At 40.2% G+C, this 18,832-nt stretch overlaps 1 protein-coding gene across 3 annotated transcripts; it reads right to left on the bottom strand.

Moving 5' to 3' along the window:
* Positions 1-1,318: 1,318 nt before the first annotated feature.
* Positions 1,319-11,570, bottom strand: rab3db (RAB3D, member RAS oncogene family, b). 3 transcript variants are annotated; one of them, XM_058375225.1, is made up of 5 exons: positions 11,376-11,570; positions 8,713-8,952; positions 4,452-4,570; positions 3,359-3,483; positions 1,319-3,202 (listed from the first exon to the last, which is right to left on the bottom strand). In XM_058375225.1, exons 1-5 carry the CDS (start codon positions 11,553-11,555, stop codon positions 3,015-3,017), a joined length of 852 nt encoding a protein of 283 aa, XP_058231208.1. In that variant the 5' UTR covers positions 11,556-11,570; the 3' UTR covers positions 1,319-3,014. The 3 variants fall into 3 exon arrangements, with proteins under 3 accessions (XP_058231208.1, XP_058231217.1, XP_058231224.1); XM_058375234.1 differs by having other exon boundaries at positions 11,442-11,570; XM_058375241.1 differs by lacking the exon at positions 11,376-11,570 and adding an exon at positions 9,150-9,290.
* Positions 11,571-18,832: the final 7,262 nt, after the last annotated feature.

The raw sequence follows: 18,832 nt of genomic DNA, 5'->3' as shown, positions 1-18,832 counted from the left end.
TGGTCTGTAACCGGTCCTTCTTATCAGCATGTATCAGGCGCGCTTGTTTTGCGCTCATTGCGCGTTATCGCCTGGCCGAGAGCGCCCTTAACGCACAGATAAAGGCAGATGGAGCCAGCTTACCCCGCCCCAACAGTGCCAGAAATCCATCTTATTGTTCAACCGCACATCGCCATTTTTTTTTTTAAATAATGACACCCATATTAAACTGGAATTCTGCTGAGTTGTACACAAGCACCATACAGTTCAGTGAAAAACAGACCAAGGTTTATAGAAACAATTAATATTTGCTTTGCACTAACATAACCCTCTTAAACCTGGGAATAAACTTTAATTTTCTGTCCAAGAGCAAGCAAATGACAAATCAATCTATAATCTATAATATTGAGTATTGTTCCCTTATCTAGCAAAACGCCTTTATAATTCTAGGAATTTAAATAAATAAATAAATAAAGAAAGAAAGAAAGAAAGAAAGAAAGAAAGATTAACTTTCAAAACTTTTATAGTTTTAAATCAATTTATAATTTCACAAACAGTCTAGCATAGCAATTTCCCTTCAGTGGAGTTAAGGGACCCAAACCTGTTGATGTGGAATAACACAGCTGAACAAGTTTCCCTGCACAGAGCCCTGACCTCAACCACACTGAGCACCTTCGAGATGAACTGGAACTGGAAACACCAAGATCTCCTCTCTTGACATCAGTGCCCAATTTCACTATTGCTTCTGTGGTTGAACTTCAACCACAGAAATTCTTACAGACGCACCCCAGAACCTAGTGAGAAGCATAAGCTGCTTTAGTAGTAAACTAGGAGGCAACTCCATGTTAATGCCAATATTTTTAAATGGGTTCCATGTCAGGTGTCCACATATTCTTGACCATTTAATGCATTTATTGTAAATAATAAAAAGTATATTTGACTAGAAGAATTAATAGGTCATGTTGAATAAGTATGTTTTACATCTGAAACACTACAAACAGTAGTTGCTGGATGTTTTAACTTATCAGAAGACCAGACTTTGTTCCAGCTACTGGATTGACAGAAATGTAGAGAACAATTGTGTCTTATGTGCCTCAGGAGGTTGTGGATTACCGGTGGCTACCAAAAAAAAACAACACATGCTGCAGGAAGCTCTTGCTGTCATGTGCACTTCTCTGGATGTTTAGATAAAACACAGCATGGCAGCCATGTGACGTACAGTCGTAAATCAGATGTTATCAGTGGCCCACTGTACCCCAAATTTCTTCACCAAAGGTAGAAAAAAACCCACCAGTAAAGACCTAGAGTTAATAAAAAGTCGACTAGTTTCGTTACCATGTGAGTAATTATGAGCTTTATTAATGGTGGAATATGTATGAGACATTACAGGACCAAAAAAGAAAAGAAAAGGAAAAAAAAAACAGATTTAAGAAAAACTTGAGACCAGAGTATCTCTGCTTAGTGGTGCCAACGGATCATAACAGTTAACTGTATGTTTGGCAATTGATAGAGAAAAAGGAGAGGGAAGGGGTGGAGGTTAGATGAGATGCTGCAGAGTTTTGGCTCGTTTCTGTTATCACAACAACCAGGTTACATTTTTATATATATATATATAAAAGCCAATTCTTTCTCAGTGATGCCACTAGCTGTGCACACGATCATTTAGTACAAATATAAAGATGAGTAGAGCCTGAGTCATTACCATATTGCAGGTTTTAGAGCAGTCCCTGAATATAGAAAGTCATGTAATCTACACATTCTCACTTACTAAATGATTCAGACACACAGCGGTGGTTTCTGTTCTGTACTTCACAAGAGTGATGAATGATATGGAGGCAAGTAAACACAGGTAACAAATAAAAGGTTTAAGTGCAAAACATGTGACACACATAACCCTAAGCCCACATAAGCCCTAAGCATATACATCTGATCTTTCTTATGCACTACTGCCTGAATGCAGTGATGATTTAACCACAAAAACAGCAAATTGTATATTAATGTAATACTTAAAAAAAGACAGACTGGCTTTATACTGAAATGAAAACAATTGTCATTTAACTGTATGCTTTGTAAGTGAAATAAAAAAAGCAGGAAGAGTTTAAGGTATTCAATACTTAGTGTACCAGGTTCAGAATATTCATATAAGTTTATATGATGAGTCACATGCAGCATTTTACTATAAATATTTGCTAGGACAAACACATTCCCCATTCCCATTAAAAAAATATTTGACATGAAATGTAACATGGTCACATTTATCTAAATTTTACTTCCTCTTGTCTTCATTTGTTTTTCATGCTTTGTGCATCGACATGTGGTTCCTGTAAAACCTAAAGTTTTTAACAAAACAGACAATATGCTGTCCAAGTCTCGTTGGCAGTTGAAAAAATGGGGCTATCAGCTTGCATGTGACATAAACACATCCATTGTGGGCTAAGCCACAGAGCTCTCCCAAATGTTCTTTTTTAATTTTTCAGAGGAGAGACAACATAGAGAGAGTGTGAGGGCTTAGAAGGAATGGATGAGTGTGGATGGATAGATGTTTATCTCTGTAAGCTGCTAGCACACAGATCTCTAACAGCTTGTGCGTTTCTTAGTGCAGTTATGAGAGGAGTTAAAGTGAGCTGCAACAAGGTTTAAGAATATTTTGATTGATTTAATGCACTCTGCACCTTAGCTCATGTTCAAGTTCTGCACCTACCATGACCGTAGCTAAATCCCAAAACACCCCTTTTCTCTTAGCAGTAAGTAATGCTTATAAATGAGGCATCATGCAAATAGACTGCTGTTCAGACTATATACACTTTCACCTGATTGGCCAAATGAATTTGTGTAAGAATACTGGCTTCACAGCTACGAAAGAAATGTGAGAAAGGTTTACAGAATCTGAATCAGAACATGTCTCCATCCAGAACAGCGAGTCTTAGTCAGACAGCTAGACTGAAGTCTCTGAAGACGGGTGTTTTGCAGGGACACAGAGACAAGGGTGCAGTTTGTAGGGTGGAATGGAAGTAAGGTGGTGTGGGGTTGGTATTTTAACAGGCACAGCTGCCAGGTCCTTCAGTGGAAGAGTCCTGCATGTTGGAGTCTTTGAGGCTGCTGAGTGGACCACCGTCTCCCTCCATAGTTTCGTTCATTTTCTCACAGATTACATCCACCAACCGCTCAAACACCTGCTTCACGTTGATGTTGTCTTTCGCACTGGCTTCAAAGAACTGGAATCCTGGAAGAAAGGAAAGGTGGAACTACAATATATACTATTGATGTACTATTCAAGTAATTTAGTGAAATTTTGTATGTTTACATAGCCATTTGTGCAAAGATGTGGGTGTGGTCTGTTTGCCATATTTAGTGTGTCAGGATACAAATATATAATCACCTAGTTCATCAGCTAGTCTCTGGCTGTCTTCTGTTGGAATAAGTCGGTCATCCTCTAGATCACACTTATTCCCCACCAGGATCACTTGTGCATTGTCCCAAGAGTATGTCTTAATCTGGGTAGCCCTAAAGGAAACACACACAGAAGAGGGAAAACAGCTTATTAAGTTATCTTATTGCAAACTATCTGCAATGCATATAGACAATTCTCTCACTCCTGTTCTACTGTATAATCTACTGTATAGGTACTCTTTTGGTTAACTCAGTCAACTATGTAGATTAAACATGGACCACTTTCTGTACATAGATTATTGAGTTGGATTGGACTATTGACAATTTGATACTCCAAAGTGGCCCTGGACATTAGGGCCATCAGATCTCTGCCTCAATAAGCAGACATTTGAAGACAATCATTAGGCCACTTTGCTGCAACACAGCCAATGAATGTAAAGTCACTGAAACTGAAATAAATTCAGAAAAGTGTGCATGAGCCTGAATTTCTCCCTCATTTCTCATTTTAATTTTGTCATCATGCGACTGAAAACCGGAAGGATGAAGCTTAACGTCCTCCCAATGTCCTCTCTGCCAAGTGTGAAGCCAGCCAATCACAACTATTTGAATTGTTGCTCATGCTGTGTCACAGGGCAGCATAATACACCACAAGGAAAGCACTATCTGCCCTCTTCTGCATATTAGCACATGGACATTCACTACTGGCTAATGTCATTATGACTGACAGGGGAGGGAATATGAAATTCCCCTTAACCAGAATGCAGGACCTATAGCTTGTGGGAACAGATGGCTGCAGCATCGCTAGGATTCTGTTGCAGTCTGCTGAAGATAGGGTGGATGCTTTTCGTTGTGTCAATTGAGAGCTGGGTCCGAATTTGTAACCACTGAGTAGTCAGTTAAGCCCTTAAAAACCCCCGGATTGTGCGAGTTTGGGGCAAGGTGGTCAGGGCTCCTTGCATTAGTTTAGTTAGTGTGTACTGGTGTGGGACGGGGAACTCTGCCTAGAAGCTCAGGATATACTGATCTGTCCCTGATTTGTACAGGTATCCTCTTTCTTCTTCTTCCCTTTGTCCCTCACTTACCAGTCCTGTACAGCATTAAATGAGTCTTGGTTGGTGATGTCATACATTAGCAGAAAGCCCATGGCTCCTCTGTAATATGCTGTAGTGATGGTTCGGTAGCGCTCCTGTCCTGCTGTGTCCTAAAACAAAACAAACACAAAGCCACGTCAAATACAGAATGCAGCACAACACATTGCAACTCGTCTGCTTTCACAATATAACTGTGGGTAGATAAAATAACGCTTGATCCATTTTCATCACAAAGCTCTGTGTTGTTTATGATGGTTAAGGGATTTAAACATGTTGAATCATAAGTTTAAGCAGCTAGGCCTACTTCTAAACTGGAAGCTGGGAAGAATATGGTGAGGTAAATGCAACTGGAAACCAGCAGAGGGCAGCCACTTCTAATTTTCCAGTGTTACACTGACTGAAAGGATAAATGACATGATAAATGACACCATAAATGATAAATGACGCAATATATTTACATTTATGGCATTTGGCACATGGCCTTATTCAGAGTGACATACAAAAGTGCTTTGAAGTCTCCATCAATGAATATCTCAATATATAAAATAATAATTAATATAAGCATTTTTTAAAAGTATAAATGTTATTAAAAATTGTAAACATTCTGCACCTGCACTTTATTCTGTGTGTTTTAATCTATGACTATACACTCATTGTCCACTTTTATAGGAACACTTGTACACCTCCACATTTATGCAGTTATAGAATCAGCCAATTGTGTCACAGCAGCGCAATGCAAAAACCCATGCACTCTCCACCACAATCATAAAAATGGGAAAAAGGGAATATCTTTTAGAAGAATGGTGCTCTTCAGAGAGTTGTAGAAATCTGTGCTAAGGTGCATTGGGGGAGTTCTGGTCTAGTTCATGGTGCATCACCTTACACCTTAATTTGTCACCAGTGTGTACAACTGATACACTTTTTCCATCTACAGGGTGTCCTAAAGTTTCAATACAAAAGTGGAAATTAACCCACTTAAATTTTGGTAAAAACTTTGATGTGTTCATCCATGTATCACGTGCGTTAAAGCATAAAGTAGAGGTTTCGCTTTCCGATTTGGCTTAAAGCAATGCGGCTTTGGTTAAAATTAATCTCAAAGTGCTTTAAGCAGTTTAAACTTCAATCTAATGTATTGTATTTTAAGTAAATTTATTTATCATATATTTATCGTCTCTATCCAGACGTAATCAAGTAACGAATGGTTGTAAACACTGGACACTGAATTATCAGCTCAAATCTGACATCAGAGACTTTTGTGCCTAAAGTAATTACGAAATAGAAGAGCTGAAATCAGACAGGTAAGGGGTTGGCACGGCAACTATCCCACTGTCGCCTGGAAACCTGGTCTGGCACCCTCATTTGCATACGAAAGAGGGAGAGGAAAGGTTTCTCGGGTAACTATAATGCCATAGTGCATCACTCAGGCTGGACATCAAACCCCTGTATGTGTGTGTCACATTAAGACTGCACTGCAATAAATACTTATTACACTTAATAACAAAATATTTGTAACTGACACACTAAGCTGTGTTAGTAGGAGTAGTATTAGTTTGTTATAGGTAAACTACACACACACACGCAAACATGCATAATTTGCCTATAGCATTACTATAGCTTAGTTCCAATTAAAGAGAAAATAGGACACCGGTTTTCCGTGATAATGCTCTATGATGACAGACAATTCAATAGTTTAAATGTCATTGTGGCTAACAAACGTGTCATATCCTGTTTCCTGTGGACACTTCAATTAGCAGGCATGTCTACATGCATGAGAGACCATGTTTGGATAAACACTTTTACTTTATGGCACTTTGCATAAAACTGGCCTTTCCATATCATGTCCATCTATCAACATAGGTTTCTGACACACACACACACACACACACACACACACAGGTGATGAAAATGCTCAAATTATTTAAAGCTTATTTGTGACTGAATCCACATCTTGAAAAGTATGTGAGGCATAATATTGGCATAAATATGTAGAGTAAAATAATTTTCATAAGGATACCAAAAGAATTTATGTAGGTATGTATACTTTCTTGCAAATTTCTCAGTACAATACTGGTCAGTGGAGCAAAGCGAAAGTACTTGTGCTGTGTTCCTCATTGAAAGGCTGTGAGTATGAGTCATGGCCTAATCTCTTACATCTACAAAAGATTCCTGTGGAAATCAAAGAGTTAGTGGAAAAGCGTCGAGGCAAACCACAGCTGCTGATAACTCTTGATGACCTTTGCCAACTACGCTTCCTGGCATTAGAAAAGAAACGAGCAGAGGTGTGGTTTGGTCAGGAAGCAATTCATGCCAACCTTTTTTTGGGCCCCCTGAAAAAGGTAGTGCAAGCAAACAACAGGCCATTTCATCTTTGGATTGATGCCACTGAGCACATTAAGGAGGCTCTGGACTCACTGAGGGTCTGCAAGCATTGCCACTTTACTTCATCTGGCTGCGAGAGAGTGTAATCAATTATCCTACCTGCTACTACTGCTCCACTGTAATATACAGCTTTGTGGATAAGCTTAAAGTACACCTAATATTTCAAATTATGGGATTAACAGTAAAAGGTAAAGGGATTTGGATGTATTTGCACACTAACAGTATATGCTGTGTGTAGAGAAAACGTCTATAATGTTGTACCATATTTCACAGAGTCAGATGAAGAAAGAGAAATCATTCGAAAACACAACAAATTAGAGATTCTAACTTTCCCTGGGGACAAATGTGACCCACATCCTGATCACAAAGTAGCATTCAAGCAGCAGTGAAAGCATGCTAATACACACGAGCAGTTTCACATCATTAAAGCCTGCTACAACGTTGTGTTTGATGGCCTACAATAAACAAGAAACTAAAACAATGCAGCAATTAGCCAAAGAGAAAAGATCTGATATTTGTCTTGTTATTGTTTTATCATTGTGTGTGTTCAGATTATTAAATGTGATCCAGGTTTAAGGGTTTTTTCCTGAAATTTGACCTCAAGGGAAGAGTTCAAAACACAACAGATGCTGCGAATAAGTAAAAACTATATACTCGTAAATCATTTTGTTTGTATTTATCTTAGATCCATTATTTTGATCCATTAACAGAAGTAATAATGGTGATGTAGGAGAGGGTTGCATTTTTGTCCTTCTAGTTAGATGTACAACCATGAATTCATATTAGTTTCATACACCTGATATATGAAGCAGTTGGTATGTAACTCCTGGGGTTCTTGCACACCAGATAGCACCTGCTGATTTGTTGCTTCTAAATAACCAAATTAAACTACTGATTAAACCAAACCTGCACAGATGCCTCAGGATCATGCATGTGCAATCTTGTCTTTGGCAGAAAAGCAAAAAAATTTTTTGTGTTAATTTAAGTCATCTATGTAAAGAGCTAAAATTAATGAGTAATGGCAGCGATTTTGCCTACATTGTTATTATAAATAGTTCATTCCCAGCAGTATAGAGTTCACTTGGCACCATATTACAATTCGAATAAAAAATTCTTAATTAAAACTAGGCTAATGCTTGATTTGATTCATTGCTGTGCTAAGCAATCATTAAGTTAGTGTCCAGTATTATATTTCAACTTCACTGTAGCTGACAGGAAGAAAACAGAAAGGCCTGAGTGAACAATACTGATTTCAGATAAGTGATGATTTGTGGCTAAGAAAAAGGCGCAAAAAAATGAACGCTATGATGCATCACATTAGAGATCTTTTTCTTTGTAAGGTTGTTCTATCAGGATTATAAGTGTTTATGGTCTACAAAAATCAGCTTGTATGTTAATTAGAGGTTTGATTGAAAATCACAGCACTGTCCCTGTGTGTGCATTCTCTAAATATTATAGCCATGTTCCAGTTAAAGCAAGGGAATAGGAGCCAGATCTTTGTATCTGTGATAATAACCCAAGTAGGAGTGTCCTAAAGAAAACTCTTCAGTGACCTCCCTTTGGGTTTTGTATATATCCGTTACTCGTTGTAAAAACATTTCGTCTAAAGCAGTTACATCTATGACCAAATTTATTTAAAAAAAGAGACGACATTGTTATTTCTTTGAGAAATCCTAAAAGGATTTCTGCAGAATTCTAGTTGAGTCTACAGGCAATAAAACAAAACAGTGTCTTAGTCTCAGACTCCTCAAGCTCCAACATGAACAAAAGATGCCAAAGACAATCCTATTTTTACACAGATAATATAGATACATCTACATAATAACTATAAAAGTTTGAGAGAAACGATTAATTCACGTGCACTCAAACATACCCAGATTTGTAGCTTGATCCGCTTGTTGTTGCGGAAGACAGTTTTGACCTTGAAGTCGATGCCTACGGTGCTGACGAAGGCCGAGGTGAAGGAGTCATCGGCGTAACGGAACAGGAAGCTGGTTTTTCCCACGCTGCTGTTGCCAATAATCAGTAGCTTGAACATATAATCAAAGTTCTGATCAGCTGCGTCCTTCTGAGAGGGCTGCTGCAGCAGGCGCGAGTCATTCACCGTCGCCATCTAGGGGACATGAGACGTTAAAACGTTAAACAACAGGTTATCGTGCCTCACTCAAACATTATTAGAAACTCCTATCCAGTTTCCTGAAATTGCATTTGATTCTCACGTGTAATCTGACTATCAGCATTCTAGCTAAACGTTTCCTAAACAATCTAACATATGCAGTCAATTAATCTGAAATCTGAATACTTTGTTACCCTCTGAGTATAACCTCCTGAGTCTATCATCTCCAAAAAAGCTAGACACCCCTATTACAAGCAGAGCTTGACAGAGAGAAGAGAAATCCTCTCATCCAGCCCTCCCTTATCCACCCTACTTCTCTCTCTCTCTCTCTCTCTCTCTCTCTCTCTCCACCCTTTTCCTCCTCCTTCCATCCTGATCATTCAGGGCTATGCAGCGCTCAGCTGGCCTTTGGCAAGGTGTGTCTCCATGGCGACAGACCCCCGAACAAAATGTGCTGAGCCATTAGAGCGAGCGAGCAGAGTTCTCTGGGCACGACTCCTCTCTAGAGGTGCAGATATTACATAACAAAAAAGCGTAGATGGACGGTCATTGTTCTGAATGGAACAAGAGGCCTTGTTTAAATGCTAGCTCTGTTTGAGCATATGCTTCTGCAAACAGGTGAGCATGTATGATGGGGTTGGATGGCAGACCCTTAACACTGGAGTGTGTCTGCAATCGAGAAGTTCAAAGAAGCAGCAGAATGTATTAAATATCACCTGCTTGTTGACGAAGCTTGTAATAAGTGTCAAACGTATTTGTGGTTACGTTCAGGAGACTAGTTCCTCATAAGTAGCCTGTTCTTGTGCTTAGCTAACACTGCATGATGAGAGCAGAGTTTGCATGTGGGCTATATTGCAGGAGTTGTTGCGGAAGAGGAAGAGGGCAGAAGTGTGAGGGAGTATTTGAAATGCACGCTAAACCGATCTTCTATAACATTACAAATACAATGCAAATACTGCAAGCAGATCTTCTCGGTGTCCAGTGAAGAGTTACGCATTAAGATTTCATATCGCATGGAGTTGTTTTAACATGGATCACAAGCAGCTTTTCTCCAGATACATGTGAAGTCCAATGACCAGTCAGCAACCAGAGGCAACCAGCATTATCACACATAAAAACAAGACATCATCACTAAACCTCAAGACATCGTTAATGACTTAACTGTCTTTTGTTCATTGAATTCACTTTTGCCTGTTAAATAATGCTTTCTTCATCAAATCCTTAATTTTATTGTTCAGACTAATGTAGAGGTGAAAAGTTGATTGATAAATCTCTCAGTGAAGTCTGAGACTTTCCAGAGGGTACAAACCAACAACAACAACAACAAACACTTTCCAAAAAAGGAACTGAGCCGTTAAACTATATTTGTGGCTTATATGAGAACGGCTTTCCGGGAAAAAAACAAAATATATTTGTCCATATTGTTTCATACAAACTGGCAATACTTTGAAACTGTCCAGGTGGATTGGTGATGTATTTCAGAAGGAATGAGGAAATGGTACTTTTCTAAAAGACTAGGTCAGGGTTTGTACATCCACAGAGTTTAAAAACTTAAAAACCGCTTAACATTTTTTTTGTCTGGGTAGGAGTGTATAACCGTAGCAGAAGGATTTAGGATACAGCAAAAGGATTTAGGATACAGATACTTAAAGAATATTTATGAACAAATGAACCTCAAACAACCCAAAGAAAAAATTTATTATGTACATCAGCCTGAATAATTAACACCCAAGCACCATGTCTGGATCTAAATGGCCTCAATAAGGACTAACTTTATTGATTTTATGACAGATGGCCCATCTGTCCTGTAATCTATATCCAAGGCAGCTCTTTTAAATGGGTTTCTTTGTATGGTTAATGGTTCTAGCTTTCTAAAGCACATCATCTTGGGAGATTTTCTATAAGAAGCCCTCTGTTGTAGGGTCCCTTACAGGGTTCATAAAGACAAACCAGATTGTACTTTGTGTGCCATCGTAGTGGTCAACATGGTCAAATTACACAATAAACGTTTTACACAATGATATTCTTTCCAAACTCTGTATCGGTCACGAGCGCGTGCGGTCTTGTAAATAGTCCTCTGTAGCTTTTGCTTTTGTGTCTTATTTATAAATTTTAATCTTTTAATTAATCCCGGTTCAAGTTTTGGACCGGACTCGAAGCTTTTCAACTTGCCATAAAACAAAACAAAACAAGCAAAGAAATAAACCAAAAACTATACAAAAGGGTCTGTAACAAACACTGGCTCGTGACTATGCCTATAACGTAAACAAAACTTGTGGCGTTTAGCCTCAGGGAATCCACACGAATTTTAGGCTTAAAACAAATCGATACGCAGGTTGCTTTCATCTTTCTTCTGCTTCTGAGTAGCTCAACTTGTACCTGACACGCAAACCAAAAAAAATAAAAGTTTCAATGCCTACCTCCTCCTCCTCCTCACCGTGAGAAACGCGAAAATCCGCCTTGTGCGTGCCCGAGACTGATCTTACCGGATATTTACAGCTCGGTAGGGAGGGTGCTTTGCCGTTGCTAGGCTGTGGCGTGCACGCGGACCCTAGCACAGCTCCCGGATCTTTGGTGTGTGAGACAGCTGCTCTACACATACCCTCCCAATGCACCCCGATCCACCTTCAGAGACATTCCAACTCACATACTACACATCAGTACACACACACACCCTCCCAATGCACCCCAATCCACCTTCAGAGACATTCCAACTCACACACTACACATCAGTACACACACACACACACACACACACACCCTCCCAATGCACCCCGATCCACCTTCAGAGACATTCCAACTCACATACTACACATCAGTACACACACACACCCTCCCAATGCACCCCGATCCACCTTCAGAGACATTCCAACTCACACACTACACATCAGTACACACACACACACACACACACACACCCTCCCAATGCACCCCGATCCACCTTCAGAGACATTCCAACTCACACACTACACATCAGTACACACACACACACACACACACGCACACACACACACACACCCTCCAAATGCACCCCGATCCACCTTCAGAGACATTCCAACTCACATACTACACATCAGTACACACACACACACACACCCTCCCAATGCACCCCGATCCACCTTCAGACACATTCCAACTCACACACTACACCACTAAACATCAGTACACACACACACACACACACAGTGCACCCCGATCCACCTTCAGACACATTCCAACTCACACACTACACCACTAAACATCAGTACACACACACACACCCTCCCAATGCACCCCGATCCACCTTCAGACACATACCAACTCACACACTACACCACTAAACATCAGTACACACACACACACACACACACACACAGTGCACCCCGATCCACCTTCAGACACATTCCAACTCACACACTACACCAGTAAACATCAGTACACACACACACACACACACACACACACACACACTCCCAATGCACCCCGATCCACCTTCAGAGACATTCCAACTCACACACTACACATCAGTACACACACACACACCCTCCCAATGCACCCCGATCCACCTTCAGAGACATTCCAACTCACACACTACACATCAGTACACACACACACACACACACACGCACACACACACACACACCCTCCAAATGCACCCCGATCCACCTTCAGAGACATTCCAACTCACATACTACACATCAGTACACACACACACACCCTCCCAATGCACCCCGATCCACCTTCAGACACATTCCAACTCACACACTACACCACTAAACATCAGTACACACACACACACACACACAGTGCACCCCGATCCACCTTCAGACACATTCCAACTCACACACTACACCACTAAACATCAGTACACACACACACACCCTCCCAATGCACCCCGATCCACCTTCAGACACATACCAACTCACACACTACACCACTAAACATCAGTACACACACACACACACACACACAGTGCACCCCGATCCACCTTCAGAGACATTCCAACTCACACACTACACCAGTAAACATCAGTACACACACACACACACACACACACACACACTCCCAATGCACCCCGATCCACCTTCAGAGACATTCCAACTCACACACTACACATCAGTACACACACACACACCCTCCCAATGCACCCCGATCCACCTTCAGACACATTCCAACTCACACACTACACCACTAAACATCAGTACACACACACACACACACACACACACACACAGTGCACCCCGATCCACCTTCAGACACATTCCAACTCACACACTACACCACTAAACATCAGTACACACACACACACCCTCCCAATGCACCCCAATCCACCTTCAGACACATACCAACTCACACACTACACCACTAAACATCAGTACACACACACACACACACAGTGCACCCCGATCCACCTTCAGACACATTCCAACTCACACACTACACCAGTAAACATCAGTACACACACACACACACACACACTCCCAATGCACCCCGATCCACCTTCAGACACATTCCAACTCACACACTACACCACTAAACATCAGTACACACACACACACACACACACACACACTCCCAATGCACCCCGATCCACCTTCAGACACATTCCAACTCACACACTACACCAGTAAACATCAGTATGCACACACACACACACACACACACAATGCACCCCGATCCACCTTCAGACACATTCCAACTCACACACTACACCAGTAAACATCAGTATGCACACACACACACACACACACACACACACACAATGCACCCCGATCCACCTTCAGACACATTCCAACTCGCACACTACACCACTAAACATCAGTATGCACACACACACACACACACAATGCACCCCGATCCACCTTCAGACACATCCCAACTCACACACTACACCAGTAAACATCAGTATGCACACACACACACACACACACGGATGTGTTTAGTGTAGCTTTTGAAAATGCAAATCTCTTTTACAACTCAATGAAAATGTTAATACAGGCCAATATCTTTTAAGTTCATGTTCACATCAAACATCAGAATGGGGGGGAAATGATCTCACTGACTTTGACCATGGCATGTTTGTTGGTGCCGGGCAGGCTGGTTTGCATATTTCTTTAAGTTATTTGAGTTTGTAGTTATTTGAGTTACCATAGACTTCCTTTGCAAAGTCTTCAACTTTGCTGATAATACAAAATCCTGGGACCAATGGTGATAAGACGTCCTGAGGTCAGAGAACTGTCAACATGATGTGAAGACAACAATCCCTTTCTGTATGTCAACAAGAACAAGAAAATCATGGATTACAGGAAGGAACAGAGAGATCACACTCATATTCATATCAGTGGGCAGGGGGTGGAGAGAATCCAGAGACTCCAGGCACTCTCCTGGAGCCTCCACATAGACACAGTACTGAGAGGAGCCTCCACTTCCTGAGGAGGTTTAAGACATTTGTCATTTCCTCTGATGTCATGGCAAACTGTTACTGGTTCCCATAGACAGCATTCTGACTGGTGCATGACCAGTTTGGTATGGTAGCTGCTCTTCCTCTGGCCACAATGCTCTTCAGAGATTGGTGAGAACAGGGGAGCTCATGACTGGAAATAAAAAAACTTTGGAAAAAACTTCTGTAAACTCCATCTGGCACACACTTCCATTGCATGCAATCACAGACAATCAGACCAAAGAACTGATTTTATCTTCAAGTCATCAGACTACTTAAAAGCCAGTAGCCTTTCATCTAGCACTGTGACAATCTATTACTGCCACTCCTAAATACTTTCTAGATACTTTCTATTCAGATTTAATATTTAATGTGCTTATAGTTTTGCTGACATAATGGCATATGCTGCTATTACTCTGCCTTTGTCCATCAATATTTTTATTTACCTTATTACATTACAGCATGATCTCAACAATATATGTCTAATTATATGTTTGTTCATGTGTATGATGTGCTTGTACTGTCAATGTCTGAATTTTCACAAGCATTTCAATACCCAGTTTCCAGTGTAAGTGTGCTAATGACAAATAAACATCTCTTAACTCTTGTCTGGCCATGCTCCTCAGACCTCTCTCATTAACAAGGCATAGAGCAGCCATGCGCCGGATGCTTTTGTGTGTGTGTGTGTGTGTGCGTGTGTGTTTTGAAGCACTCTGTGAAAACTCTAGATACTGTACTGTGTTATAATCCCACAAGATCAGCAGTTTCTGAACTCAGCCACAACCATGCCATGGTTGAAACCACTCATCGGTCTTTTTTATGAACATTAATCAATAATCTGAATTTAATCAGCATTTCTTATGCATGGTTCTGTTGCAACGTGATTATTTGAATGAGCATGTGCATGTGTGTTCCTATTAAAATGGCTGGTGAGAGATGGTTGACTAATTTTCCAGGAAGAAGGAGAGTACGTTTACACTGGGCCATTTCATAGATGACCTTTACCATGAATACCAGGCTTTTATTATACACAAACTGTATATGTGTAGTTTGTATCTGACCATGTAGGCTGCTGTGTGTTACCATTAGCACTGTTATTGTGAATTCTCAACATCAAATTCCTGAGATAAGAAACAATCGAACAAAACAATATTTTCTGCTCATCAGGATCCTGTAGTCAGAAACTGGGCTTTAAAAAGGCAGTAAATGACACTGTGCATGGAAATGAGTGGACTCAGAAAAGAAGGAAGGAAGGAAGGAAGGAAGGAAGGACGGAAGGAAGGAAGGAAGAAAGAAAGAAAGAAAGAAAGAAAAAGAAAGAAAGAAAAAGAAAGAAAGAAAGAAAGAAAGATAAATGGATGTGTGGAATAAAACATATATTTAAAACATATTCAGTCCTAAGGTAGCTAATGTTTTGAAGCTTGCTGCAAAGAAATCATCAATCATATTAGATTTGTCAAAGTTTTCTTCAGGAAACTGGGAGATTAACACCATCTTAATGAACTGGAAAAAAAGGGAAGAAGTAAGCTTTGAATTCTTGGCTGATTACTAGTGCCAACATTTCCTGGAGTTCAGTTTACACCACATTCCTTCTCAAACGACTTTATCTTACACTTCCTCATGTTAATGCTGAGCTAGTCCTGAAATCAGAGACGTTTAGCAACAATGTGTAGATATGCAGATTGTTGTTTATTGTCTGAGGGATTTTAGTTGACTAGCTATTAAAATTTCTTAGAGACGCATGTAGTTTCCATAGCAAAAAAGAAAGACATTAAGTAGGCGGACGCAGAGGAGGGCACGGTGGCTTAGTACATCTGCCTCGCACCTCTGGGCTTGGGGGATTGATTTGCGACTCTGCCCTATGTGTGTGTGGAGTTTGCATGTTATCTCAGTGCTTTGGGGGTTTCTTCGGGTACTTTGGTTTCCTTCCCCACCACTGTTCATGAAATTTTCTGGAGTTTGTGATGGGATGGCTGTCCCCAACCTTGAGTCCCCTTGGATAGGCTCTGTACTCACTGTCACCTTATGTAGAATAAGCTGTTTAGAAAATGGATGGATGAATAGAGAAGAGGAAATTTCTCTTCTTTTACAGCTTTCTAATCCAGTTTTCTGTCTTATTTAAGGTTTATTTTACATAAAACTTACTTTCTGTTCACTTTTGCTTTAAACCCTTATCCTCTCTCCTTTGCCACTCGGTCTTGTGCACTTTATTTCCCATTATGAGTATTCATTAGAGTCATCGTTGATGGAGATGAGAGCAGTATACAGTGAGCAGGCTCTTAGTCTACTTTCTCGTCTCCGTTAGTGAGTGTGCAGTTTTAGACGTGAGCAATGCCAGCACCTCTGCACTCCAGCCTGCATCTGCAACACCACTAACCACATTAAATCCTGCATTTAGAAAGCTGGCCAGATCTGTTTTAACTCCATGTATCCAATTTTTAATGGCCCTTCGTATACATCTGGCCAAGAAGAACAAAATTTAATACTAAAAAAATTAGAATAAAAGAGATATTGTATTTTGTTTTTATTTAGTGCTTCCTTGAACAAGCTAACAGATGTTTACATACAGTCCAGAACACACAATAATAACTGAATTTCACCCAAATGAAACTGGTTACAAGCTTACATACTTTTTATTCTTAATGCTGTATGCTGTTAACTGGAATGTTTTGCTGTTTATGAGTCCATTGTTTGTCCTGAGCAGTAACAATGCCCACTTTTCTTCAGAAAAAATCCTCCAGCTCTTGCACACACTTCCTTTTCCAGCACCTTCTGCATGTGTGACCCCTTTTCAACAGTGGCTATGTGTTATATAAGTCGAGATCCATAAATCATTTTTGGATGAGACAGATTACAATAGACATGTCCTGTTCATTGAAAGTTATTATTTGCATTATTTGAATCATTTAAAACATGAAAGATGATAGAAACATATCCTGTCCATCTTTGTGAATCATGCCTCGCCCCCTCGCTGTGCTCCTTCTTCACTTTTCCCTGTGGAAACCTTAACTTTCTGTTAGACAATCTCTATAATACAACATTATGGTTGAGGTCTGAGACAAGGTACCGGATTTGAATTGTATTTAGTTGAATGGGGACATCCCGTTTTCCAGATCTAACTTAATAGGAACAGATTTGATAATATGAGCCTGTTAACTGCTAAAATAATGCTTGCTTTTAATAAGTAAGTAAAAAAATTCTTCACCAGGGTACATGCCTCTGGACCACCCTATAAATTCAATTATATTAATTTAATTCTTAAATTGTACAAGACAGTGGTGAGACCGGCCATGCTGTATGGTGTAGAGACTGAGGAAGAGACAGGAGTCAGAGCTGGAGGTAGCAGAGCTGAAGATGTTGAGGTTCTCTTTTGGTGTGACAAGGTGGGACAGGATTAGGAACGAGTACATCAGAGGGACAGCTCATGTTGGACGTTTGGGGGACAAAGTTAGGGAGGCCAGATTAAGATGGACATGTTCATGTTCAAGATTAGACATGTTCAGAGGAGGGAGAGTGAGTATATTGGTAGGAGAATGTTGGACATGGAGCTACCAGGCAGGAGGCAAAGAGGAAGGCCAAAGTATATGGATGTAATAAGTAAGGATATGAAGCTAGAGGGTGCAAGTGTTGAGGATGCAGAAGATAGGGATAGGTGTAGAGAGATGATTCGCAGTGGCGACCCAAAAGGCGAAAGAAGAAGAAGAATTTAATTGTTACATTAAATTAGTAATTTTATCAAATATTTGAGGAGCCTGTGCCCAAGTGGTGATGAAACCCTAGAAACATCCCTGGGTTTATTCCATATCATTTCAGTAGCCTAATACAGTCAAATCTAGACTGCTCATTACCGATCTAAATCTATATCTGAACTCCTGTAAAGGTAAATTGTGATCTTGTCTCATGTTAAACAAAATAAAAAACATTAATGAAAATGTTTCAGAGCTTTTCGTCATCAGTATCATTAGCACATACTGTATACAGTGTGCAAATGTGTTAACATCAATACTATAAAAATCAACCAGAGTCAACCATTTGTTCATTTAAAATTATACTGCACGTTAAATTACCTAAAGCAAACGCCACTTGTTCTGGTGACATCTTCAGACCTTTGTGAGTGATGATTGGGGTTGTGTTACTCAAATTAACTTTGCTTTGTACTGTGCAAACAACTCTGATACTCACATTGGAAATTCAATTCACTTGAGAACACTGTCGCAAATATAGAGCCTTGAAAGTTAATTTTTTCCGACAGACGTCAGCGTACAGACGCAGGTAGATTACGCAGGGCTCCTCTTTGTGAGCTGTATGATTAGTGGATACGACTGAATCAACATAGTAATTCATCATGGAACACCATGGAAAATCCGAGATGTTACATGGAGAGCAAAGATTTTGAGACCTGAATGCAGACAGAGCCCTCTAGTGTGAAACATTCACACACTTCAACAAGTATTATTC

The sequence above is a fragment of the Hemibagrus wyckioides genome, linkage group LG02 (genome assembly GCF_019097595.1).
Source record: "Hemibagrus wyckioides isolate EC202008001 linkage group LG02, SWU_Hwy_1.0, whole genome shotgun sequence".
NCBI classification, from domain to species: domain Eukaryota; kingdom Metazoa; phylum Chordata; class Actinopteri; order Siluriformes; family Bagridae; genus Hemibagrus; species Hemibagrus wyckioides.
This window is presented reverse-complemented; position numbering and strand designations above follow the sequence as displayed.

What these genes read in the sequence shown, in the direction of transcription:
- rab3db (XM_058375225.1), bottom strand. Translation starts at nt 11,555, where the DNA reads ATGTGTAGAGCAGCTGTCTCACACACCAAAGATCCGGGAGCTGTGCTA. An exon ending in ACGGTGAGGAGGAGGAGGAG is followed by an intron (nt 8,953 to 11,375) that starts GTAGGCATTGAA and finishes CATGTCCCCTAG; the next exon opens with ATGGCGACGGTGAATGACTC. An exon ending in GAGACTAGCTGATGAACTAG is followed by an intron (nt 3,203 to 3,358) that starts GTGATTATATAT and finishes CCTTTCTTCCAG; the next exon opens with GATTCCAGTTCTTTGAAGCC.